Source organism: Ambystoma mexicanum, chromosome 6q (genome assembly GCF_040938575.1).
Source record: "Ambystoma mexicanum isolate Mex_15411 chromosome 6q, UKY_AmexF1_1, whole genome shotgun sequence".
Classification (NCBI taxonomy): domain Eukaryota; kingdom Metazoa; phylum Chordata; class Amphibia; order Caudata; family Ambystomatidae; genus Ambystoma; species Ambystoma mexicanum.
This window is the reverse complement of record NC_090937.1, coordinates 153,531,083-153,558,384: the sequence shown is the minus strand read 5'-3', so window position 1 is coordinate 153,558,384 and position 27,302 is coordinate 153,531,083. Positions and strand designations below refer to the sequence as shown.

Below are 27,302 nucleotides of genomic sequence, written 5' to 3'. Positions count from 1 at the left end.
GGCTACCATGCAGGAGCTACAAAACCTGACCATGGTAATTCCATGAGTCGTGAAGGACTCAGCCTCACATTCAGCAAATCATCACCTCATTACCATAAATCTTAGTACTGTGGTAGCTCTGCATCCTTGTTGAACCACGTGTGGTTGAGTATCACCCAACTTTACTCCTTCATTAAACATTAACTATACTGAACCTCGGTAAGCCCCAATACCAATTGCGACCTCAGAGTTGATCCTGACCTCAAAAGTCAAAAGCTAATGAATGCATATACATATAAAGATAAGTCACTTTACCATTGACATTACTCTGAGCTACATATATTTGTACTTGTCTGCAATTAGATGTAAATTATATCTATTATACCACTGCATTTGGACGTTTCTTCATTATAACATTACCCTGTATTCTTGTCCACCATTCCCCTCTCCCGAGCACCATGCCGTGATTTCTGGACCACTGTGGGTTATACCATTAAGTAAGCCGGTGAAAGACAAAGCAACCCCTGTCAGATGTATGTCTTTATTTTTTCACTATTCACTTTGCTATACATCCATATTGTCACATTTACCTCGCCATACGTTTACTTCTTCTGTCTTTCACTTCGTCATTACCGGGGATACCCTTAAAAACCCTTCTTTTCTAACCCATATTCTTCCCCCTAACTCCTCCTTGACTCCAACCCTAACCTTACGGCTACCTTACAGCTATTCTTACCATATAAATTCCTACCAACTGTAGACCAAGTAAAGGTAAGAAGTAAATGCACAAAGAAGTAAATGCCTGATGAAGTCAACGCAGAAAAAGTAAGTGTTGAAGAATTTTTTCTGGTGAAGTGTAGGGGGATACCCCCTCTGTCCTGCCAATGTCTGAAGTCTATTGGGACTCACCACCTGGGTTCGGCAAAAACGTACAAGCCAGGACACCAATGCACGCATTATGTCAGCATGATCAATATATATCTCCGTTGTGATGAGGCAGATGTGTTTATCTGTGGTTATGAATATTCTGAGGTGGAAGGGATAAGTCTGGAACTTCAAATAGCACTGAAAATGTGGACCCCCCTTTGCTTGGTGAAACTCTCCGAGGAGTTAACCAACATTGAGAGGGCAGAGTTGAAATTAGTGCAATGCATATTTGACATCACTTTCTCCAGCAAGCCTATAGTTGCGAAGGTGTGGACAAACATAAGGCGGTGCTGCTCCGCTCGTATTCATAAAGGGTCTGACCAGCTGCCCTTTTGGACATCAAACAGGAATTGGAAGAGATGTTTGCAGTGGGAGTGATCACCAAGTCAAGTGATAACTGGGCCAGTCCCATAGGTGTGGAGCATAATCTGGATTGCTCATTTAATCCTTGCATGGATTGTCAGGGTGATGCATACCTGACATCCACATTAAATGATGACCGGAGAAAACTGGGACCCTTTCTATATATGACCACCATGGGCTTGACATTGGATGACTGGCAGGCAAAGCCCACTGATTGAGCACTGGTCAGATTGGCTTTCGCCTGTTTCCTGGCAACCTGCAAGCACCAGGTGGTGCCCTTTGACATCAGGAATGTCCACCGGATGTTAAAGCCCTTGATCAATTAGAGTAAACTGAAAAAAATATTATCCTCCGCTTTCTGCGCTCTCCAACTGAGTTCTGTTTAGTACTGAAAAAAAGGGAAGGACGGTACAGGTATAGATTTTCTGCCAGTGTGGCTCTATTTATTGGTGATGGACTTCTTATCAAAACAAAGATTTTCCCAGGTTTGCTGGACGAACCAATGATTTTTGGCCTGTTATACTGGACGTTCAAAACCTTTAGGTTATAATAAATTGGCAAATTCTGCCACAAAGAGTCGGCAGTGATACAGATAAATTCAAACAAAATTGGAGATACTGGTAACTTTCCCAGTTTGGATTCCAACCGTAATGTTTGCAAAAGAGGGAAACAAAATTTTTGATAACTGCCGACACGTGTTTCAACCCTGTAGGGTCGTCATCAGGGCTGCACATATGAAAGCACCATTTTTGTGAAATCCAATGCATTAAAGGAGCTTGTTTTTATTCATTCATGTTGTCAGTCCCATTCAATCTAATAAAGATGATTGATGCGTAGTTAGCCAGTGCATTGTTTTGATGTGAAATCTCACTGGTGTATCTTTTTTATTATTTTTTATTTAAAGCGTGGACCTAACTCGAGATCAGTGGAGTGCTGTACAGAGTGTGGGTAGCCAGCATTTGGGCTGGCATCTTTTAACAGTAGAACAGTACTGTGAGTTGAGGGTTGTGCGTTGGCATGTGTGTCCACTGGAATTCGTTCTAATTCTATCAGTCAAGTAGTCACAGTTCTGCCATTCCTCTGTTGTTTACGCTACTGTGTGCTTATTACAAAGAAGTCATTATTAAAAGTGTCAACATGTAAAGTGTGGTGTGCATGAAGGAAGGAGATGTGTGGCATTCCATCCCATGGAATGCAGCCAATGGGGTTGATGCAGGGAATGCTGTTGGGGCCGTATTGTGATACTGGAATAAAGGAAGAGCAAGAAGTGCATATACGAGTGTCTGGCGTATTACGTATGGTACATACTTACATCCAAATCTTTAGGCATCATGTTAAATGCCACTCTATCTCTTGGTACCCATATTAATTCTATTCTTAGTTCAATCAACAAGTAATGCTGTGAGACAGCTGGTCTTCTCCACTCAGAGGAAAACTGTCAGTATTGCCATTATTGGCTCTAAGCTAGAGTAGAGTACGCCTAAGTGCGCGACTCAGTGCCTTTAGGCGTTACAGACTGCAGCGGACCACATTGCAATGGGAGTACTTAGAAATGCACACACTACCCCAGTTTTGCAGAGCGTTCACTGGCTCTTTGCCAGGTGCAAGAATTATGTTGAAATGTCTCACTGTCGCTCATTCGCTCTACATGGCAGCCTACCTAAATAAATAAAATAGATATCTGAAGCAGTCTTTACTATAAGACATCTCTTTGTGGCCGCAGAGACCCCTCGACAACATTAAACTCGATATCTCACGCTGGAAATGCACACAAGTCTTGGGAGGACCTTTCTGACCTTCACTGCTAGGGTATGGAACTCCCATCCTACGGAAGTGCATATCACTAAAGACGTCCTTCATTTCTGGAAGAAGAGTAAGGCCTTCTCATTCTAGATCAGGCGTCTGCAACATGCGGCTCTCCCGTTGTTTAGGACTATGACTCCCATGATTCCTCGGCGTTGACTCTGCTGGCTCGAGGGGCATTCGGGTCCAAAACGTCTAGAGAGACAAAAGATTCATTCCCTTGTTCCAGATACATGGCTCTTCTTATTGCCCAATATAAGAGGGTTTTAGGAGCAGTGGTTATATACAACTGTGGTTATAGCACAAATCCTTCACTAAATAAAATAATTATATATAGCTGGTCAGATAGCATGGTGAGCTAAGCTCTCGCCCCTGATATCTATGCGCAGCCTGCTGTGGCAGGTTTGAATCCCGGCAGGATCAATTCAGCCTTTCATCCTTCTGAGGTCGATATATTGAGTACCACTCTGTGGGATAGTAATGTCTTCTGTTAGTTGTGCGCTCTGAGACCTATGGGTGTGTAGCGCAATATAAGGAATATATTATCACTATTATATCTGTGTTTAAGCTGCAGGACACAAGTTTGAATGACATTCTGGCCAATTTAGCACTTTTTCCTTTTTAACGTCAATACATTGAGTATAATGAAATTGGGCAATAGTAAGACATGCTATGAAACCACAAAACGGTGGTAGCGAATACTATATTAAAATCAAGTTATTATAACTATTGCTATTTACCTTGAACATGCATTCATTTGTATTCTCCATTAACAAGGTCGTAATATAGACTTTAATGGAACACTTGCAAATTAACTGAGGTGGTTCTGCCGTTTGCGGTCTGTAGGCCGGCCCCCTAAAAAGGCCTACGTACGAAAGGCTGCATTTATAAGGCCACCATCTGCAGGTAGATATGTAGGGGATGCAGCCTACAGACTGCAAATGGTAGAGGTTTGGGGAATATAGGGTGGTGACAGAAGGCCATCCTTGCGGATTCCAGGCAGAGATGGCCACATCTGCAAGGACAGCCTTTTGTCCTCAGCCCTCTCCTTTTGTCCTCAGCCCTGCCAAATCACTTTTTTGGCAGTATTGATCTAGGTATTGAAACTTATGCCCATATCCCACATTACACCAATGTTTCACACTTTGATCGGATGGACACTTTTACTTCACAGAAGGTGTGTGCTGGGCAGAGGGTTTGATTCCATTTTTAGGCAGAGAGTTATTTCCATGACAAGGATTTCCATCATGATATGATATGATATGGCTTTTATAACGTGTCTATACACAAGTGTTTCAAGGCGCGACGAGGGAAGGGAAACAGAGGGAAGACAGAGATGATGCTTCTAGGCCAGGTGACATTATGATCGCGCAAGTGCAGGGGTTGGGGGAAGGGGAAACGTGCAGGGGGAAGGGGAAAAGTGCGAGGGCAAAGGGGAAGGGGCAGTGCAGTACATAGGATAACAGTAAAATAAAAAAAGACAATAAATAGAAGTGCGGACAGCTGGTGGAAGTGCAAGGGTAAGTGCAGACATCAGGTGTCAAGTGCTAGTAGGGGCTGTAGGGGTACAGAAACAGTCCCCAAGTGCAAGGGTTGCCAGGGGGGCTGTGCAGGTGTGCAACTGGCGGGCGAGCACCTGGGCCCGAGATCAGAGGGTAGCCAGGTAAACAGTGCAGTTTTGGATTCAGCCAGGAGATCAGCAGGGGTGGGTGGGAGAGAAAGCAGATGCAAAGAGGAAGTTCTTGAGGTGCTTCTGGAACCGGAGATGGTTCTCCGCAAGTTTCAGAGAGGTAGGGAGGCTGTTCCAGAGGGAGGCCCCAGCAGAAGAAAAAGATCTACCACCAACTCGCTGCTTGGAGAAGCGACTAACTCTGAGGGAGTCGGAGGCGAATGAGCGAAGAGCTTGAGATGTAAGATATTTAGGAAGAGAGAGTTGGAGGTATTGAGGCCCCAGGCCCCAGAAGGCCTTGTGGACAATGCAGGGGGTTTTGAACATAATCCTCGCCGCAACTGGGAGCCAGTGAAGAGATTTCAGTCCTGGAGAGATAAAATCCCTGGGTTTGAGGCCAAGGACAAGTCACGCAGTCCTGTTTTGGATGAGTTGCAGAGGACGGAGAATAGAAGCAGGCAGATTTAGAAAGATGCTGTTGCAGTAGTCAAGACTTGAGAGAACCAGAGCTCTGGAGACAGTGTGCTTCTGGGGGAAGGAGAGGAAAGGAAGAATACCTCTGAGGAGGTGCAGCTGGTAATGTGACTTCTTAGAGACGTCAGAGATGTGAGGAGAGAAGGAAAGCGTGGAGTTGAAAATGACCCTGAGGTTTTTAGCCTCACAGGTGGGAGCAGGAAGAGGGCTAAGAGAGGCCGGCCATCAAGTGACAGGAAAGGAGGGGGCAGGTGTGCTGATGAGTTGAATCTTGGTCTTACTGGCATTAAGGTAGAGATCATTGGTGGCACACCACTCCTGGATGGCGGACAGACAGTCAGAGATGAGAGAAGGAGAAGAGGTGGCAGAGGGGAGCTTGAAAATGAGTTGAGTGTCATCCACATAGCACTGAAGTTGGGCCAGAGAGCGGCAATGCGGTGGGCAAGAAGTGCCAGATATTGGTTGAACAGCCAGGTAGAGAGGTTAAACCCCTGGGGAACATCACATGTAGAGATAGAGATAGAGGAGAGGAAGGACCCAAGTTGGACCTTGAAGGGTTGATCAAAGAGGAAGGAGGTCAGCCGAGCCAGGGCCTAATCAGTGATACCCAGGTTATCACAGAGACGGTTGAGCAGGATGGCAGGGTTGACCGTGTCAAAAGCAGAAGAGAGATCAAGTAAGATGAGGACACAGGGGGTGTTGGAATCGAGGTTGGAGAGCAGGTCTTCACAGATGTTCAAGAGAGCAGTTGCCATGCTTCTGTCAGCTCTGAAGTCAGACTGATAGTCATGGAGACAACCAACAGATTCAGAGTGAAGATTAAGCTGGGAGATGGCCAGCTTTTCCAGGAGTTTGCCCAGGAAAGGAGTGATGGAGATTGGACGATAGTTAGGAGGGCAGGAAGGATCGGCAGAGGGTTTCATAAGAAGAGGGTGCACAAGGGAGTGCTTCGGGCAGAGTGGAAGACTCCAAAGGCAAAGGGGTGGTTGCAGAAGTCAGCCAGAGCAGGAGCCAGGGTGTCAATGTGGTCTTTGATGGTTTTGGAGGAACATGGTTGAACCTATTTTGACAAGACTTTCATAGATCGGACTTGTCTAGAAACCTCATCTGAGGAGAACAGGGGAAAGGCAGACAAGGACGGAGGAGAGGAGGCCAGAGAAGGGCCAGAGCAGGGCGTAGAGGGAGGAGGGGGAGAGGAAGAGAGAGAGGACAGGATGTCCTGAGTTTTAGAGATGAAATGAGAAGCCAGGGCTGTGCAGAGGGCCTGCAAAGGGACAGGAGAGGTAGAGACTGCAGCAGGATTGGCCAGCTCCTTGCATATTGTAAAGAGTTCAGCCGAGTTGTTAGATGCCACGGAGACGCAGGCTTGGATGTGGGCTCTCTTCTTGGTGTGGATGGATAGTCGGTATTGCCTTTGGAGCAGGCGGCAGGCCAGTTTGTCAGAGGATGTACCGGAAGCACGCCATTTCCTCTCAGCCACCCTGCACTTGTGTTTAAGGGTGACGAGGTCTGAGTCCTACCAAGTGTTGCACATGGCTTTGGGCTTCAAGCGGATCCTCATGATAGGGGCAAGAACATCAAGAGTATCAGATACAGCAGGGTGGAGCATGGAAAGGGCTGTGTCAGGGAGTGAGTCAGTTAAGAAGGGCTGGGGGAGGGGGAGAAAGTGGCAGCGAAAGCCGTTGAGTGTCAAGCTGTTACAGTGTCCATGGATCCGTTGAGTGTCAAGCTGTTAGAGCTCATCCTGGGATCAGTAGCTTCCATGCCCTTTGAGACTGTGGAGCAGTAGCTGTCTCTGCCTTTGTCCCACAAATAGACCTGCCTGTCACCCACAAAGGAGTGGAAAAGGACGTGGTGTACTCTGAGGAGGTCCATCAATTACTTCCTATAGATTAAGAAGCAATGGAGACAAGGACAAGGCCTGTGGACCGCCCAGTTAACTGTTCTGGGTAGTAAAATGACATTGTTCTAAGAACTTGACTTCTACAGCTAAAGTTATGCTTTTTATTCGGGCATCTGGATTATTTGGGTATTTAAGTGGAATCTTTTATGCAGGTATTTTTATATTTCTAGAACGCAGTGTCAAATGCAGTGGCTCACATCTACCTTTGCACAGCTTCCCAGCTCCTTCTACATCCCACATCTGCAACTACTGCTGAGACAGAGCCAGGTTTCCTTCTTCAGGACCTTAGAGTGAAGGCACATGGCTAATGTTGTTTCAGTGGTGCACTACTTGCTTGTATTGAAATAAATGTGCAGTGAAGGATTTTACTTTTCCAACCAATACTCAGGAATTAATTGGTATGAGTCTTATAGCAGGGTGACGAGCGGGAATGGGCTCATTTATCTCAATAGAGCTTGTTTATCCACTGAATAGTTAGTTCCATTTTAGCTGTCAGGACATGTATAAGGGTATGCACCCACAATGGGCCTGATCCACAGAGACTTTCACTGGAGCATCTCTGAGTAGAGGCGTAGATGGGGTAGGGCCAGACTGGGCAAGGCCCACCCACAATCTGTAAATGCCTACTTGGCTGCGCTGTGTGGGCATTTACAGATGTCAATGTCGTGGTGGGGGGGGGGGGCACCTACATTAGCTTAAGGCCCCACTTGTTATTGAATCCTGGCTACGGCTTTGTCTCTGAGATGCCCTTGATCAATTCTTTGTGAATCCCATTTGCAAGGGTGCATCACAACTATGCACAGGGCATCACAGGGTCTGCTCCAGTTTTAGGCTTTGCAAATCAGGTGCTCATATGCATCTCCTGATTTGCCCAAGTGTAAATCGATGTGAAAAGGTTTCAATGAATTTAGTGTCAAAAATGTGCACACTTGTTGGCCATTCTGAAAAACAGACTGCATTTTGCTTGCTATTTAATAGGTCAACAAACCTATAATTGAAGTAAAATCAGACACGATTGACATATTCGGTACAAATGCAGAGCACAACATTTTGAAATGTAACAAATATGTTGGCTGCTGTAAGTAGTAACATTTGTATTGGTGTACCAAAGGTTTTACCAAAATATTATACATATACAAAGAAATGTTCGCAGTAGTACATTCCCATGCAAAATATTGAATTAATGATAACATAATATCGGGAAAATGACCACATATGTTGTGTGTAAGTCGTAGCACATACTGGAACACTTACTTTTGCTGCCACATTTGTAATCGGGCACGTTCAATTTCTTCTGCCTTTGTGTGATTTTAAATGTTTTCATCGTCCGCAGGGAGTTCACATTGACACCTGACGAGAAACAAAGTAATTATTTGTTTATTTATTAAGTTGTTTATTTGGTTGTTCATTTGTCATGGTATGGTCACAAATTACTCATTCGGCCTCATTACGAGTTTGGGGGTAGCCATGCCGTTTTTAGCCTCATGGCTACCTCTAAACTCGGGTCCCGCAAAAGGGGACTTACCAGGCCATTCCGACCTTGGAGGGCCCGGTAATTCCCTTTTGCGGGACCCGGACCCTGTACATCCCCATTCCCATTTGATGGGAATGGGAAGGATGCTAACAATGGGCCCGTTAATGACGGACCCGTTGTTAGCATCCTGGCCTGCTAGCGTTTCCCGCTCTTCACGTCTGGGCTGACCAGGCGTGAAAAGCAGGACCTGCTGCAAACCTCGTAATCTGGCAGCCTAGAATGAACGGTGCCAGTCCAGTACCGGCACCGTTCATTCCGCGGCCGCCAGCCTCGTAATCAGGCCCATTGACAATTCATCACAATAATCAAAATTAAACCAATTTATACCAATTGACATTTTTAATCATCTAGAAAAAGAGATTAAAACGCATCAAGACCACTTATTTGCAAAATGTCACCTAAAAATATAGAAATATGTACACAAAATGTGACCAATGTTATAATTAATGAGGTATGTAGTTCCATCAGAAGTCTACCCCAAATGCTTCTGTGCAGAGAATATCTGGGTTGTTGACAAATCGTCCAAAAAATGTGATGCACTTTTGTTGCAGACCAGAACAATAAATTACGAGATGTTTTATAGTATCCTTCAGCTTTTCTTTGTCCCAATGGCAACAGGTTTGTACGTCTTTGGATATTAAACGTCTGGGGCCCTTTTTCCCCAACGTGAGCAATACATTAAACTTTAACCTCATATAGTTTGCTCTATAATTCGGACAGGGGAATGATACTTAGGGGTCCTAATATTCTTGGAAAACATATATATTCTTGATGCGTTATGTACCTTCTATTCACACATGTGTTTCTTATTCAATGTAAATCACAAATGTATTCTTTAATATGGATTGATTTAGCATCTTGGTTACATCAAAATTGCACTCTACTAAAAATATGTTTCACATAATCTCATAAATTAGTTAATATTGGCACATTGTCCCCTTTAAAAAAAAAATACAAGATCATAATGACGATACCCAGGGAAAGATCAAATTATCCTGCAGTAAATCTGCAGTTTTGCCACTGTATTAAACCTTCCTATGAAATTAAACCAAGCTCATAACCTATTACTGCTGCTGGAAAAGAAAACAGTAGTTTTGATACACGTTTCCTAATTCTCCGGTCCATACTAGCCATTATTCATTTGCGGCAAACTCAATTTTAAGACGATGTAGAATACACAGAATAATATTCATTTTATAGAAATTGATAAATGGGTCATAGAAAATCTCCCAAATGTTCATACATTGTTTGACATTTGACAAATAAAAGGGCACAATTGTCTTTCCGCCAAGGCCGTGATCTGCACCTTTCTATTTCGATAATACATGTAAACACCTAGTTAGCGTGGTTCATGAATACTTCAAGATTAGTATTATTTGACTTCCAATTCAAATGTCTATATTGTTTAGATTGCGTACAATGTATGATCTTTGATATATTTATATTTACAATCAGATTGCTCGCCTCTAGGCTCGTCAACTTTCAAAGTCCTTTGGAGGCCTATTGGAGTCGTCTCCAGTATATTTTTTATTTTAAACTGAAGCATTTATATATGTACAATTAACTTTTAGCATTGCCAAATTATTAGCATCACATCAATAAAAGCAGTTACATAACAAAACAACCAACCAAAATAAGAATTTACTTAAACAAGTGACCAATATTGAATCAGAGTGGCTGCCATGGGGAGACATCAGGGAACAGTATCTTCAGCTGCACTTCCAAATACCAACCCTTGCAAAAGCTCTTTATTTCTTTATTTAAGGCTGAGTCTTGGGAGGCTTTAAATGCAGCTGGAGTGCTGCTGGAAAGCTCCCATCCCATAGGAACCATGTAGGGAAATCAACCCATTTGTATAGAGTAAAGGGGACTGGACTTTGGAGTACAATAGTTACCACATGAAACAATAATTAGTGAAATACCACCAAATGTATAATAAGCCTCTTAGTGTGGGTGGGGTCCAATCTTGGGGAAGGCACTGCAGATTTCCTGATTCCCTATTTAGGTTTAAGACATACAGTACATCATTTGGAAACACCATGGTCCATGTTTTGTAAAGTGGGGCATCCCTACTGACTAGGTGGGGCTACCAATGGGCTGAAAGGATTACTCAGTATACAAACCAGGGGTCAGGGGCAGAGGCTCCCATTGACAAGGATTCTCTGTCCGTTGGAGCATTTGCCTTTCACCCCAGGGAGACTGTGGATGGGCAGTGTCGTATCTGGCTGGTGGTGTGGCCAATGCAAATATGGCAGGTATGCAGTTTGTGCCAGCTTCAATCACCTTATCAGAGCCAGCTAAGATAATGCAAAAACTACAAAGACTAAGGCCACCTTTTAGCTGGCCTTATTTTGAATAAATGCTGTTGTGGATACCAAGGGTTCCTGGGAACTTGTTGTGCCAGGTATTTCTAGGGGAACCCCAAAAAAGGTGATCGAGCTATGGAGGAATGAAGCTTCCCCTCCACCAGCAAAAGCATTTTCTGGAAGCAGAGAAAGAAAAAATTGCCTGCTCTGTTCTTTTTTCCACAAGCCTGCATGGTGTCGGGTGATGTAATTCTAGTTCCACCTGGGCATCGCCATCTGGTGGAATAATTTATTGCCCATCCAGGTGGAAAGTAACGGTTTTATAGAATGGCCCTGAGGGTCTAGTTTTGTGTGAAGACTGAAAGACCATTAGACCAACCATTCAGGGCATCTACTAGTGGATAAAGCAATGCAGTGAGAGCAGGGTCAGTTCTTGGGGCTGGCAAAGCAATTCCTGCTCCAGACACTATAGCTTAGGGGGGAGTAATGGATAGTGGCATTAACAGTGCCGAGCATCGGCCGCTGCAGAGCGTTTGTGGACTGGCCAAAATCCTTCTCTGTTGCTTTTTGCAGCTTGGAATGCTATGTTGACTCCACCCTGTGCCTAATAGCCCCCATCAAACCCATAGCAGAGGAAATGGCAGGCTCAAAGCAGGAGCATCAAGAGGGCTGCCACCCTCGGGGCCTAGATTGGCTCGGGCAGTTCTGCTGCTGGCAAAATCAGGGTCAAATATAGTTCAGTCCTCAGTCCATTGCAGCTGTTTTACTAGTGGCTGAGGCCGAGAACCTAAACGATGAGCTATTCTCTTATAGTCTCCACATCTATCAAGTGTCAATAGTGTTAATAGCTGTGTCAATTCTCCTGGGTTGGGCCATCTGAGTTGTGAAGCTATCAGGATTCCCAATCTGCGTGTACTCCTATGTAGGTTGAATCACAAAGTAAAAACAATTATTAAGCTGCTTGGTACATGCTGTCTGCTTGTTGCACAAAGAAATTGTCCACTTTTTATGGAACTGTAAACGTTATGCACATTAAGCATACCAACAAACAGCATGGATGTGCCAAACAATGACTACAAGCCCGTGCCCTTATCATATAGAGTCAATAGTTATGTTGTTAGGCTTGGGTTGGGCTTTTCTGAATTGTAACGCTCACATGATTCCTAATCTGTGTGTACTCCTAAGTAGGCTGAATCGCAAATTAAAACAATAATTAACCTGCTTAGTACATGATGTGTGGTTGTTTGATGCATAAAACAAATGTTCACTTTCCATGGCACTGTAAACGTTATGCACATTGTGCATAACAACAAGCTGTAGTCAAGCTGTCACTACTAGCAGGGGCCCTTCTCATACCGGATCTTATGGGCTATGGCTATGTCTTGTAATTAGTACAGCATCCAGAACAGTTTGCAAAGATTGCACGTTATCCAATGTTTTGTGTAAAATAGTCAACCAATCCAGGCATTTATGCGGACATTAGGATGCATTTTTGATACTTGTAGACCTGTATTTAATACCTATGTGTACGGAAATAGAAATGACATGCACTAAATACACCTGTGTAATATATATATATATATATATATATATATATATATATATATATATATATATATATATATTTAAACAAGAGCATGAATTAAAAAGTTATGAGAGGCGAACAATGTGGCCAGTGGTTTGTCTGCATTACAATGTTCATACTCAGCAATTACTTTGCATGCTGATTACTGTTTTGCTTCAGAAGAGAAAACATTTACCACTGAGAATTTAATGGGTTCATCCCATGGAGACATATACACATATTTTTAGATATTCATAGTTTTATGCAACCTCTATGTCTATATTCGAAATCTGGCTGGACTCACTCTGCCTTTCCTTATGCAGTCAATACAATGAAAACCATTTTGTTAGGTGATAATTGCATCTATTATTTACAAAGCTGTGAAGCTCCCGGCACTCATTGTGGGTTTGTATGATGTATTTATGGGATTTTTAGAGTGCAACTTCGTCTCGGCAGAATAGCTCAGGGGCAACGCGCTCGCCTTGGAAGCAAGATGACACAGAGCAACCCATGTTCGATCCCCGGGTCTGCACTTAGAAACCGTGGAGAGTTAAGCGCGTTATAAATAAACTATTGCAAATTACAAAATTACAAACATAGTTAGTAAGCAATGGTTCAGTGTAAAAAAAGGGGAGAAAAAGACAGGGACAGATGGCAGAGGGGTTGGGGTTCAGTGGCATAACACAAAGGTTGGGGGCCCACCTGAGAGCCATGCTGAAGTCCCCCCCTCCCCAACGCAGCAACAAATCACGGGTTGTGCCACACTCTGGGCTGGCTTACATTAATACGCTTGTGCAATACCCACGAAATGTACTGCTGCAGGGTTGGCCGCACACATTAGGAGAAAGCACACTTTCTGAGAAAAACTGGCTAAAAGGCCAGAGCGTTTGCAATTGTTGTGTAGGGTAAAACCAATCCAAAAATCCAATACATGCAAGTCACAGTGCATAGGAACATTAATGTTTCAATTAATATAATGCTTTGCTATTAAAAATGACATGCCACAACAAAAACATGTCTAACTGGCTGCACAATGACACGTAATAGCATATTACAGTAAGGCATGCTGGGCCACATTTAGACATACCTAAACTGGTTATACAAACTTGCCAGTCAAGCACTTGTCATGGTTATTTTATCACAGATGTCTGGAAAAATATACAATGCCGCAGTAAGAAATTGCTAGACTGGCACCCAAATGCCAGTCTAGCCAGTAAATTACACTTAGCAATACTGCTTTATCAGAGATGCCCAGTTAAAAAAAAGTCAAGCCAAACTAAGAAAGGACTAGACTGGCTGCATCAAAATGCCTCTCTAGCCACTGATACCACATATCATGCATGCTTAGCCTGGACATGGATGATCATTATGATGTATCCCACACATCCCCTCTCACTCCCACCCCCTGCTCCAACCCGCAAAATCAGTTTCTCACCCAGAATTACCTCCACGTCCCTTTACCTTGTCCCAGTGCTGATGAATGAGGCTCCTTGCCTCATAGGTAAGTACTGGGATGAGGAAGAGTGGGACTAGGAGTGATGACGATTACAAGTAACTAAGCCAGGCATTACCTCAATATCCCTCTGCCTCATCCCACTGCTTGTGAATGAGGCAAAGTTCCTCGTGCACAAGTACTGGAACAAAGAAGAATAGGGCTATGAGCAATTAAGATTATCAATAAGTAACCAAGGAATTAAATACAAGTAGTGGCCCAACACCATTGAGCTGACTGGGCTTCAGCCCCCACCCCTGAAAATGTGGGCTATGTTAGCATGGCAAAAAGCACCCGACCCGCCAATATTGGTATATTTAAAAATAGATATAGCAATTTGGGCAAAATCATCATCTCGATCATGGCCAATCTGCCGGCCAGTGACAATGGAATGTGCTTCCATTTGCTTAATTAGGCTGCCTCAATATACCCTGCATATATACCATAGTTGTGTTCATAGAGGGATTCCTTGTTACTAGAAATTGTAGCTCCCAGGTATTGGAAGCTGACTTGTGCCTAATTTAGGTTATATCTAAACTGGGGTTTAGTGGTTTTTCCCGCTAGGGGAAACATCTCTGACCTGGTGTAGTTTTCCGTCAATCCGCAGAACTCTCCAAATTGTGTGACATCCTCCATAATTGGGTCCAGATTGCCTTGCTAGTTTCTTTTAAAAAGTAGTATATCATCCGCATACAGTGTGACGATTCCCAGCGTGTCAGCCATGCTTATCCCACGACAGGCATGTCTGTTCTGATCAGGTCAGCTAGGGGTTCTATTGCTATTGCAAACAATGGGGGCGGGGGGTGTAGGGGACAGCCTTGGCATTTTCTGCTCCCTAGCGCAACAGGCTTGGATAGTGTCCTGTTTCCTAGCACTTTGGGGGTGGGTTCAGTGCCCAATATTTTTATAAATGTTATGAACTGGGTGCCAAATCCGCCCCTGGCCAATGTTATGAATAGACCATGTCAAATGCCTCTAGTCATCTAATGGGACTGCTTCCACGGTCGCTACCGGGGAGATCTGCGACATAATATTGAATACACGTTTAGGGCCGTTGATCTTCCATGGAGGAAGCCAGCGTAATCATGATGAGTTATATAGGGAACCAAAGGGAGTAACCTTTTGGCTATAACCTAGGCATACATTTTGGTGTCAACATTAATAAGGGAGATCGGCCTAGATAATCGGCAGACTTCTGCAGGCTTCCAGGCTTGAGAAGCAGCATTATAGTTGTTTCTCAGAGGGAAGCATTCCATTTTGTAGTTTGCAGCGATTCCTCCCAAATCCTCAGCAGATGCGGGGCAAGGATAGCGCCACATGCATTGCAAAATTCTGCACTAAGGCCATCTGGTCTATGGGCCGTTTTTCTAGGCAGAGCCTCTTTGGCTTTGTATATTTCCTCGATGCTGGTTGGGAGGTTGACCTGGTCTCTTGCCGTTCTAGAGAGAGTAGTTATCGGACTTCTATCTATTTGCTTATTCATTTCATCAGTCCTTTTGCTAACCTGGGCTCCTATAGATACTGTAGAAGTCTTTAAGTGTGGCGCTGATCTAATTGTCATTATGATGTATATTCCCCGCCTCATCCTGTATGATTGGTATACAGTTTGCTCTCCTTTCTAGTCGTATCATGTGGGACAGCCCCCTGCCCGGCTGATCCCTCTCGCCATGTTTCCTGGTGGCCATCGGCCTAGAAAAATATTTTATCTCCCTGTCTGCATTTTCGCTAAACGAGTCGAGCACCATTTTATTGTCCGTCAATGTGTTATTACTTGGGAATATTGCATATTTCTTTTCTAATGCCCGAATGTTTCGCGGGCATCATTATCCCTCCTGATGGTTTACAGTAACCCTAGTTCTGTGCACATTGTGATGCTTCTAATGTAGTCCTTGGATGCTTGTTAGACATTCCCTACTATGTTTGCATGTGGTCTCTGATGCTTGCTTCAATGACAATATCTTGCAACGCTTCTGATTTGAACCTCCGCACGACATGACTTCTGTTTGAGTCCCCCCAGTGCCATTTCTAGCCTAATAGGCAAGTGGTCTTAATAGGTGCAGGGGAGTATCCTAATTTGACTTATGTGCCTTAAGAGCTGTCGTGTTATGAGTATCAGGTCTATTCTGGAGGCATTGTCATATACCGTAGAATAATATGTGTATTCCCGTGCTATGGGATGTAGAGCCTCCACGCATCACAAAGTTGAATGTGCTCCATGCCCCTTAGTATGCTGCTTGCCGCTTTGGTCAACGGCCTAGTCACAGTGCCAGTGCAGTCAGCATTTAAATCTTGGATGGTGTTCATGTCCCCACCTTAGATGGTCGGTACTTGTGGATATGCCTCAAGCAAACCATACATTTTAGGATCGTCTATGTTGGGGCCATATGTATTTACAAGGAGGACTTCCACACCCTGGAGCCTACAGTGCACCACCACGTACCTCCCGTCTGGGTCTATATGTCGGCCAATACAGAGGAATTTGAGGAATGTGTGGATTATAACTGATACCCCCCGGAATTGTGTCGAATAGCTGGTGAAATACCAATTGCTGCCCCCTGCCACATGTGTCTCTAGGAGAAAGAGGATGCTCGCCCTGTGTTTATTTACATAGGCCACAAACCTACGTTATCATGCAAATTTCATTAATTGTCTAATGGTATGGGGGCATAACAGCATTGTCTTCCTGCAATGTGTATTGTCACATCTTTTAACAGTTTGGAATTGGCCATCATAGTTAATATCATTGTCAAGCACAACTTTTGAAAACTTGTATCCCCCCTGACCCTCCCCAACCAACCATCATCGCCTTCCCAATCAGGGCAATGACATCCCTGCTTGCAACATGCATTGAAACCCCTAACAACAGACAGCAACTTAGTGTGGGGGAAAATCGATGTAGATAGAAATGACCGCCTTGTGTTACCTTTGTTGTCCGCTCATGACAGGTTTAGTTCTTGACTGATTATTCTGGTTGTGACCTCTTAGGAGATGCCCAGTCTTTGATATTACTGGGTAGTGTCCTATATCAGTCGTTTCCAAGGCTAGTTTAGGTGTTCCCAAATCCTAGATGGGGCTCATTAGTGACCGTCGCCCACCTCTTCTGCCGTGATATTGCGCACGGATGTGCCAGTCGTTCGCTGTACTTGGTATGTTTGCCTCAATAAAACTAACTGCCTCTTCTGGTATTGTGAAAAAGAAGAGTTTATCTTTGAATTGTATCTGCAGCCTCACCAGAAAGAGCATAGCGTATTGGATGGGTCGTTCTCGTAGTAATTTCGGATCTATGTGATGACTGCGACCCCCATAATTACGAAGGCCGAAAATGCAGACATTTGTTTTTTAAACCCCCTTTACACCACATACATATGCGCAAGGAGACCCCCCTGCAGCCCTCCCATATTACCATTATATCACATACCCCCTCCACATATATATGTGGTGTAAGGGGGGGGTCTAGAAAAAGAATTGGAATTTTGGCCTTCGGAATTATGATGGTGATATTTTGGGCCATTAGCATAATTTCTTCACTACAGCGAAGGACTAACATTCAGCCTGCAGTGCCGTTGAGAAACCAGGGTTTATATGAAGTTTTATTTTTAAAACTTTAGTTTTATTAGCATTTTCTTAGTATAACAAACGGGCTCAATGCATGTTCAAAGGATAAACATTCGACCGGCCCAATAACCCCTGCCCCACCTCCCCTCCACCCCAATACTAACCCACCTCCCTAGTAACATAATCCAACTTGAACCATAATTTTGGGAGTATCCTTAAAGGCTCAATGTGTCCGGAGCTTGGGTGTAAATGTGATCGTTGACTTCTTTTATGGCTGTATTTCGTCCACCGTCCCCCAGGCCGTGGGCGCCCGGTCCATCTTTCGTCCATCCCTGGCCCCATCCCCATCAGCCCCCGCCGGGGCCCCTGCCAGACTTCAGTGAACGTCCCATCCCCAGGTCTGCTGCACCCCATACCAGTTTGCTTGGAATGAGCCAGAGTCATTGTTCATCATTGCCGTTAGTTTGTCCATTAAGAACATATTCTTAACCTTTTTCAGCCAGTCCTCCTTTGAGGGGGTCTCCGGGCTCTTCCATTTCTGCGCTGGAGCCACCCTTCCCGCCCTCAGCCTTGTTTCCCACATTCTAGGCTACCTGTAAATATCCGTGTTCTCCGGAGGGAGACCCAGCAACATCGTCAGAGGGTTCTGGGGGAGTAATTCCTCGGAGACTTCAGCGATCCAACCCCTTACCTTCTCCCAATACGCCTGTACTTTTGGGCAGTGCCACCACATGTGGCCCCTCGTTCCGGCCTGGTCACAACCCCTTGGGCATTCTGGGGACACTCCCGAGAACATTTTTGACAACTTCACGGGGTCTCTGTGCCACCCCTCCAAAATATTGAAGTTGGGTTCCATGTCTGCTGTGAATAAATTCCCGTGGAATGCTATTTTAAATATCCTTGACCATGCCTGCTCCAAGATCACCTCTCCTGCTAAATCATTCCAAAATGTGCGAAAGCCCCTCCTCTTCACTAGGTTAATAGTGTTCAGGATTTTGTACATCCCGGATACCGCCCCCTTCCTTGAGGTCGCTGTGTCAAGTAGTTTCTCAAAGGGGGTCAGCTGTCTCTTCAAGTTTTGGCTCCATGACTGTTCGCAAAGGATACCCTTCAGGCGGAGGTATTCGAATATGGGGAGGGACCACTGTCCAAGAGCGTCTCTCAGTTTCTCATATGCTAGGAATTCCTCTTCCCTGAACATCTGCCCCGCCCATTCCATTCCTGAGTCGGACCAGGCCTGTGCATTGCGGAACCCCTTACTTCACAGTTTGAGGGGCTGTCCCCAGAGTGAGGACATCAGGGACGGCCACGACGTTAAGTATGCAGTAAGAGGGTGGGCGTCCATGTCTTCCAAGAAGGACCAATAGGTTCCCATCCCCTCTTTCATGTGTTCTAGGAGGACGCGCAACTGGGAGGCACGAAAGTAAAGTTGAAAATCTGGCAACCCAAACCCTCCCTCTTCTCTTGGTAAGGTCAGGACAGCCCTCGCGGTGCTCGGGGTCCTACCCTGCCATACAAACTCCTGCACCGCATTCTGTAGAACCCTAAAGATTTGGTCAGGGATGCTGGTTGGGAGAGCAGTTAAGAGATACAGTAAATGCGGTAGTATATTCATCTTTACTGCCGTCATGCGGCAGTACCAGGACAGAATCATTGAGCCCCATCTCCTTAGGTCTGCAGTGATCCCTGCCATGACGGGGTCATATTTGGTAGGGGCAAGTTTTGATAGAACCTGGTGAGGAGGATGCCCAGGTATCGGATAGAGACCTTCCCCACTGTTATCCCATTGAGCCTGTCCAGGGGATCTAAGCCCGGGTCCCGTGTTCTCATGGGCAGCAGAACTGATTTAGATGCGTTAATCTTTAACCCCGAGAAATGCCCAAATGCGGCCATCAGGGACAAGAGGGGGGGGGGGGCGAGGAGCCAGGATCCACCAGGTAAGCCAGAATGTCATCCGCGAGCAAGGAAAGCTTGAATTCTACTTCACCTCTCCTAACTCCCTTGATGTCCGGGTGTGCTTTAACTGCTATGGCCATGGGTTCCATTGTAAGGACATAGATCAGGGGAGAGAGTGGGCATCCCTGCCTTGTTCCCCGTGAGAGGGGGAATGGTTCTGACAACCTGCCATTCACTTGTACCCTTGCCCTCGGGGCTCTGTACAGCGCAGCCACCCATTCCATAATGTGTACCCCAAAACCCATTTTCTGGAGGAGGAGTTCCATGTATCTCCACTCGACCCTGTCGAACGCCTTTTCCGAGTCTAGGGAGAGGACACTCGCGTCGAGGTCCGACCCCTGGGCATAATAGAACAAATCAATAGTTTTGCGGATGTTGTCTGAGCCCTATCTTCCCCTTATGAACCCCACCTGGACCCCGTGGATCAGTTTCGGCAGTATCTCCTCCATCCACCTCCCAACTACCTTAGCTAGGATCTTTACGTCAATGTTCAACAGAGATATTGGGCGGTAGGAGGAGCACTCCGTGGGGTCCTTGCCGTCCTTGGGCAGCACTACAATTATGGCCTCCATCATGGAATCCGGGAGAGTCCACCCTCCAGCACCGCATTGAACACCTTTACTAAGTGCGGGGCTAGAGTCGAGCGAAACCTTTTATAGAAGTACACTGTGAAGCCGTCCTCGCCCGGGGAAGTGCCCACCTTCATCCCGCTGATCATGTGTTCCACCTCGTCCTCGGTTACCGGACCCGCCAACCTCTCCGCCATCTCCCTAGTCAGGGCCGGGATTTGTATAGAGTTCAAGAATCCTTCAATCTCTGCCTCGCCCCCGTTGTATTCTGATGAGTATAATTTTTCATAGTATCGGCGGAAGGCCTCTCCTATGTGGGGCGTGTCATGGCCTATCGACCCCTTTTCGTTCTTCACTGCTTTCACCATTCTACTTCTCTGTACCTCCTTCAGTTTCCATGCTAGAATCCTATCCGCCCTGTCCCCCGTTTTCGTAATACTTTTGCTTAACCAGTTGAAGACTCCTTTCTGTTTTGTGTAGGAAGAGGTCCTTCAACTGGAGCCTATAGTCGTCCAGGGCGGCTACCTGATCGCGATCTAAGGGTTCTACTGGGGGGCCCCACGGCTGGAGTTGGGCTATTTTCTCTCTCAGAGACCTCTCCTGGGCTTCACTTTCTCTTTTGTTCTGGGCTCCCTTTTTGATGAGGACTCCCCTTAAGGTTGCCTTGAAGGTGTCCCATAGGGTGTGTGAGCCTACCTCCCCATTGTCGTTAAGCTCGAAGAATTCCGTTCCGGCGTCTAGTACCTCCTGAGCATGGACCTCATCCTTCAACAAGGAGTCGTTACATTTCCATCGCCCCCTACGGTCGCTTAGCCATCCCTTTGCTATGGTGACTCGGACCAGGTCATGGTCCGACCAGGGAATAGGGTCGACCCTGTGGCCGGTGACGAATGGGTGCAGGGTCTCATCCACTAAGATGTAGTCTATTCTGGAAAAAGACGTGTGGATGGCTGAGTAATATGTGAAAGAGAGGGCGCCTGTCCTGGGGGTCGGGACCGTGTCCACTAGGCCTAATTCTGAGTTAACCCTTCGGAGGTTCCGTGCCATGGTCTCGTCTGCTGCCCTGGAGATCTGGGGACCAACGCGTTTCCTATCCTGGGTTGGGTCCAGGACCATGTTGAAGTCCCCCCCACCACCACCGTGCCTTGAACAAATAGCTTGAGTCTATCCCTCACCTCTTCCCAGAAATGAGTTTGACCTTCATTTGGAACGTATACTATGGCAAGAGTAAGTGGGGCGCCCTGCAGGGCCCCCCCCACCAGCAAGTAGCGGCCCTCTGGGTCTTTCACTATGGCCTCTTTTTCGAAGCCAACATTTCTTGCTAAGAAAATGGCCACCCCTCTTTTTTTGGCCTTGTGGGATGCACAAAAAAACCTCCCCAATTCCTCCCCCCCGCATTTCGAGCTCCTTCCCCCGTGCCCAGTGAGTCTCTTGCAAAAATAGAAGGTCAAGGTTCGCCCTTCTAAATTCCCTACAGACCAGGGACCTCTTTGTGGGGGTGTTCAGGCCCCGTACGTTGAGGAAACCCACTCCCAGGGCCGGCAGACTATCAGCCATAATCTAGGTTTTCTTCTCTCTCGGTCAACCTCATCACATTACCCTTCCTTGCGCGCTCCCTTAATTTTGTTTTGTGCTCCACCTCTCCCCCCACGGTGAGCCTGAAACGTTTCCCAAACTGCCCCCCATTCCCAACCCCTAACTGAACAACCCCAACTTTCGTGTGCCCCTCCTACCCCCGCCCCGGCATCCAGCCAGTTAGTTCTGCCATTGCTGGCTTTTGGCCGAACCACCAGCCTGCCCACCTCGGCCAGGCGATCCCTGTAAAGCTTGTCGTTTTGAGCCCCCCTGCCCACCTGCTACATCATCCCCTCAATGGACCCCTTATACTTGCTGTTTTGGGGACGTTGTTAGTGGTAGAACCTCTGAGTCATCTCTCCTCTATCCAGAACTTGACGGGTCGCCCCCGTCCTCAGTCCTCAGAGTCAGTGCCAGTTTTCCTTCTCCTGTCTCCCGACGGGCCAGGGCCACTTGGTCTGCCCATCTCTGGACCCGATGGGCCCCTCCGGGGGTTCGATTCTACCACGTAATCTTGGATGGCTCCCCGTATGTCATCTTCTGTGATCAAAGTTGACCGTTGACCCATATATTCGAAGACCAGGGAGAAGGGGTAGCCCCACCTTTAGCGCACTCCCTTCTCCTTAATCAGTTGTGTTAGGGGGCGGCACATTCTGTGTTTGGCCAATGTATAGGCGGAGAGATCCTGGTAAATTGAAATCTGGGCATTATTGTAAGAGATCTCCCGGGCCTTTCTGGCCTCCTCCAGCACTTTTGTCTTTTCCAAGTAGTAGTGGAACCAGACCAAAATCGACCGGGGCCCCCTGCTCTACCTCCTGCCCTGTGCACCCTATCGAATGTGAGTTCCGTTGTCATCTCTTCTGCAAACAGGAGGGTGATGATATCTCTCTCCGTTCGGGTGATGTCTCTCTCCGTTTCTCCTTCTAATTCAGGCACCCCAAAGATTCTGAGGTTGTTCCTCCTTTCCCTGTTTTCAAAGTCATCCATCTGCCTGGCCCATTCCTCGTCCCTTTTCTCCAGGTCGGCTAGCCTCATGCCTATTTGTAAGCCTTGGGACGCTGATGTTGATTGGTTGGTCTCCACCTGTAACAGTCTGTCCTCGACCTTGTCCACCCTTTGGTCCATCTTTTCGAATTTCTGGGCGATGTCGGAGCGCATGTCCCTGATTTCCTGCAGGATTGAGGCAAAGCCCCTTTCCATTGCCGCTGTGGAATGTGCTGGGGACTCCGACTGGGCCATGTCTCTATTGATGCTCGCACCTTTGTTACTACTTGCTGCCTCCTGGAAGCGATATTCCTGCAAGGTTTCCCGCCAGTTCATCTGGTCACCCCCTGTGTCTTGCCGCCGAGACCTCCGCGGCCCCGGCAGGGACTGGGGAACCCCTCCTGGGTCGGCCAGTGATTTCCTTCTTGGGGTACCCAGAGGGAACTCACGAGGAGGGTGGGGGCCGGGATAAGGTCTCCCCCCACTTGACTGTAATATGCTTTGCTGCTGCAGGGGTGTTGCTATTGGGCGGGCACACGCCCCACCACCACCGGGCGGGGGCCTCTCACCCAGTCCAGCTTCGCCGTGGCAGTCGGGGACTTCTTTTGGACTCCTCGTGGAGGTCGGTGTGGTCAGCTGAGTCTGTTTGACCAGGCCCGTAAGGCCTTTTCCACAGGGCAGGGGGGCAGGGCACCGAGGTCCTTGCCCTCCACTTAATGTCAATCGTGGGCATTGTGGTCCCGGGGGGGTAACAGGGTTGTTTCCAGGCGGGCACACACCCCACCACCCCCGGGACTAACAGTGATTTCTCTGTGTCCCAAGGTGGGGATGAAATGTTCAACTGTGGCCGCAGGCACTAGCCCCAGGGGCTCTCGCTTTAGGTGAAAGGCCCAGCAGCGCCGACTCGCCGTCCCCACCGTGTCTTGCGCAATCTTCAATGGGCCCCTATGGCCAGCGCCGAGGATTCTTGCGGGGGGCCTCTGTGCCAGAGCCCGCCCTGCTTCTTCACTCCGTCTCGGCAGGCTCCGGGGGACGTTGGGCCCCGGCACCTTCGCCCCAGTCTCCCGGGCGCCGGCCCCCAGTCAGCGTGCCCTTGCTGTCTGCCGAATCGAGCCTCTGGCGTATTATGCCCCGTCTCGGCGAGGGGGGGCGGGGCCCACCTCCCGCTCTGTGGCCGCTCCCCCATTCTGTTGGGGACACTGTCCAATGCATCCAAGCCGCTCCAGAGGGATGCTTCACCTCCATCCGATGCCGCGGCCGCCGAGGCCTCGCTTCGCTTTTCCCTCGGAAGCCTCGGGTCTCGTTCTCGGGCTCCCCGGGGTTCTCGAGCTTCTCTCTTTTGCGCACGGGGTGCCCGGTGGGGTCACCACACCAATTCGCCAAGTTGAGTCCGCCTGGTGGGGTTCGGGGGGCTCAATCCTCTGTAACTACCTGGCTTCGGCGGGAGCAGTACACTCAGGCAGCCATTGCCTGTGCGCCCCCTGGTGGCCTCCATTTATATGAAGTTTACTCGATTTATACTGCAGTGATCCTTTGCCCTGAGCCAGCTGCAGGATTGTATCTCTATCTCTGTAATTTAGCAGACGAGCTATGATGGGCACAGAGTTCTCAGCTGAGCTGTGTCTCCCACCTGGCCCGCTGACCAGTTAATGTGCTCTGGTTCCCTCATTTCTGATTCACCCCGGGATCTCTGTGGCATGCCACATTGCGCCGCTCTGCTGCAGGATCTTGGGCCGTCACCCCTGGGATTTCTTTGTCTCAGGCATGTTTGATGTCTTCGGATGACGAAGATGGAAGCTTAGTGAAAAGCAGCCATTTACAGGTAGCACAGCAGCGTGCCCCAATTTAGTTATCATTGTTGAATTAGTTAATAAAAGATGATACAAACAATATAAGTCTCTTTACCATCTCAGGCTTCTGCAGAGAGTTTTCAGGCAATTGTATGTAGCAAAGTATGCCTGTCCTATTGGAGGTCGACATTGCAACCTTTTACACTTGCTCCACAGGAGAAAGTGGGAACATTTGATCATTAGAAGCTGCTTTGGAAATAAGAAAATAACCTCCTAGGCCTGCGACAATCCTGCTTTAGACCTAGGCACGGGACAGACACCGCCCTCCTGGATCTAAAAATTAAAATGGATGAAGCCAAAGACAAGGGTAATCTGGCCATTTTGTTCTTGTTGGATCTTTCAACTGCCTTTGATGTGGTGGACCACCAGATCCTTACTCAACACCTATCATCGGCTGCCGCATTCTCAAGAATGCCACCAATTGGATTCAGTCATTTCTGGCTGATAGGTCGACTAGGGTCTTCGCCCCATCAGCGGTGGCTGACCCTATACCAATCCAATATGGAGTCCCCCAAGGCTCCTGCATATCGCCCACACTTTACAACATTTTCACTAAGCTTCTCTTTGATCACCTTGACGATCTGGGTGTCAGCTACACCAATTACGCAGATGACACTCAGGTCCTCATCACACTCACTGGCTGCTATGAAGAAGATGTTGCAAAGCTTAACGAAATTTACCTAGAAATTCAAGCCTGGATGGCCACACACAGTCTTTGCCTCAACGACGATAAGACGGAACTACGTATCGTAGGATCCTAGGCACGCCTCAATAAATTGGATTCCAGGTACCAATCCTTCACCATTGATGGCAACATTATTAAAGTTTCCAAAGAGGTCAAAACACTAGGTGTGTACCTCGACTCCACTCTATAACTGAAAAAACAAATAAATGCCACCATTTCATCTACCACCTATACTAATAAACTTATCAATGCCTGCAGACCTTTTCTATCCTCCGCCAGTTGTCTCACCTTAGCCAGAGCACTGATATTGTCTAAATTAGACTATTGTGACACACTCTTCCTGGGCTCCACAACAAAAAAATTGAACAGACTCCAGATTCTACAAAACAACGCCTTAAGATGCGCTCTTAACCTCCCGCGTAAGGCTCACATCTCTACGGCCAGCAAAGAAGCCCATTGGCAATCCATCCGTGACAGAATTAAGCTAAAAACCCTTTTCATTACACACAAGTGCCTGTCACTGACTGCCCCACGCTACCTATCTGACAAATTCTCCAGACACAGCACTTCCAGACCGACCAGAACTCCCTATCTGCACCAATTAAAGATTTCCAAATTCAATCTAAAAACAGCAGGAGGCTCCAGCTTCTCTGTTCTTGCAGCTCTATGTTGGAATACTCTCCCTCTCGCTATCAGATCAGAAGTTTCCTTCTGGCCATTTAGAGCTATGGGGAAATCCTGGCTTTCTACCTAATACATTGTCACTCACTACACACCTGCCTGCCTCCACCCATTCCTACCGTATGACCTAATCATATCCTGAAACGGACCACCTTGTAACCCGGTCCTTACGCATTATTGCATATACGACTCTTACTGTACATTTTTTGTAACTTTGAATATATGTAACCTTGTGTGTTTCGCGCAACGATATGTAACTATGTTGTCCACATGATTATGCGCCCAGCTACCCGAGGGTTCGGCTGCGCTCTACAAATAAACAAACTAAACTAAACTAAAAGCAGGAGTTAAAGCATGGGAGTTCTGGTACCCATCAGGACTAAGTGGCCAAGAATATTATGCCACTGGAAATCCCCTGGGGGAGCTTCTTGAAGAGCTTCAGGTGCCCGCTGGAAGGCTAGCGCTGTTGTTACAAGCGAGGGTGAGGCACACAATTTACAGAATTAAAATTGAGAGACGTAATGGCTGGCCATGGGTAGAGGTGGATCAATCACAGAGAGGGCAGGCTCAGATATAGCCAGAGTCAGGGGTGTTGCTAGGTCTGGAAAAGAACCGAGGCTATGCTGATGTCGGACTGTGAGGACTTGGTGCTAGCTAACCTTTTGGTTTTAGCCCCTGAGCTTCCATCCTGGGCTACAACCAAAAGACCCAGGCTATCGCTCCCTCAGACCCCCCTCATAGCAACTCCTCTAGTCAGCTGTCAAAGTCAATGCAATGGGAATCAGCCATGATGTGGACATTTTATGATCATATGTATATCTATCTCTCTATATACAAAAGGGAAGGGATGTGTGTGTGTGTGCGTGCGTGCGTGTGTGTGTGTGTTCCAAGTGTTCAGCATCTTCCCAACATGCTACAAACCTGAAATGTGCCATGTGGCTAGGTTCCATGGTGTAGACAATATAAAAAGTATCAAATATACATTTTTCTAATGTTTGCAGTTTGCAGTGCTTGGATATGTGTGTGTGCCTGTTCGAAATGGTCAGCATACTTCTCAACAAGCTACACACCTGTAAATTGGCATGCAGGTATGTTCCATGATGTAGACAAAGGAAAATGTATAAAATATGAATATACCTTTGTGTATTTATTTTTTAGTAGGACTTACCAATTTAGAACTGCTAGTTGGAAATGTGATAAGGCATGCCAACTGGGAATAAACACAACTGGCAATGATATTCTTCATGGGCATAAGATCATTTGATAACTGGGCATACTGTTAACTAGTAATTGTTACTTTGCTGGAAGCAGCAATAATGCGCTAACTAGGCTGAATGTAAACTGACAATGATGTGCTAGCTATTTTAAGATATCCATACATTTAAAATAGAGAGAATAATAGCCATAAACATTTTTTTGCAAGTGTGGAGACA

General features: G+C 46.7%; 1 protein-coding gene across 1 annotated transcript in view; it reads right to left on the bottom strand.

The window, feature by feature from the left end:
- The window catches only part of LOC138515463 (uncharacterized), a 71,264-nt gene that overhangs the window by 12,314 nt on the left and 31,648 nt on the right, over nucleotides 1–27,302 (bottom strand). Inside the window, exon 2 of the mRNA XM_069630290.1 lies at nucleotides 8,373–8,468. Within this exon, the coding sequence (XP_069486391.1) occupies nucleotides 8,373–8,468 (96 nt within the window). The remainder of the gene's footprint in view (nucleotides 1–8,372; nucleotides 8,469–27,302) is intronic.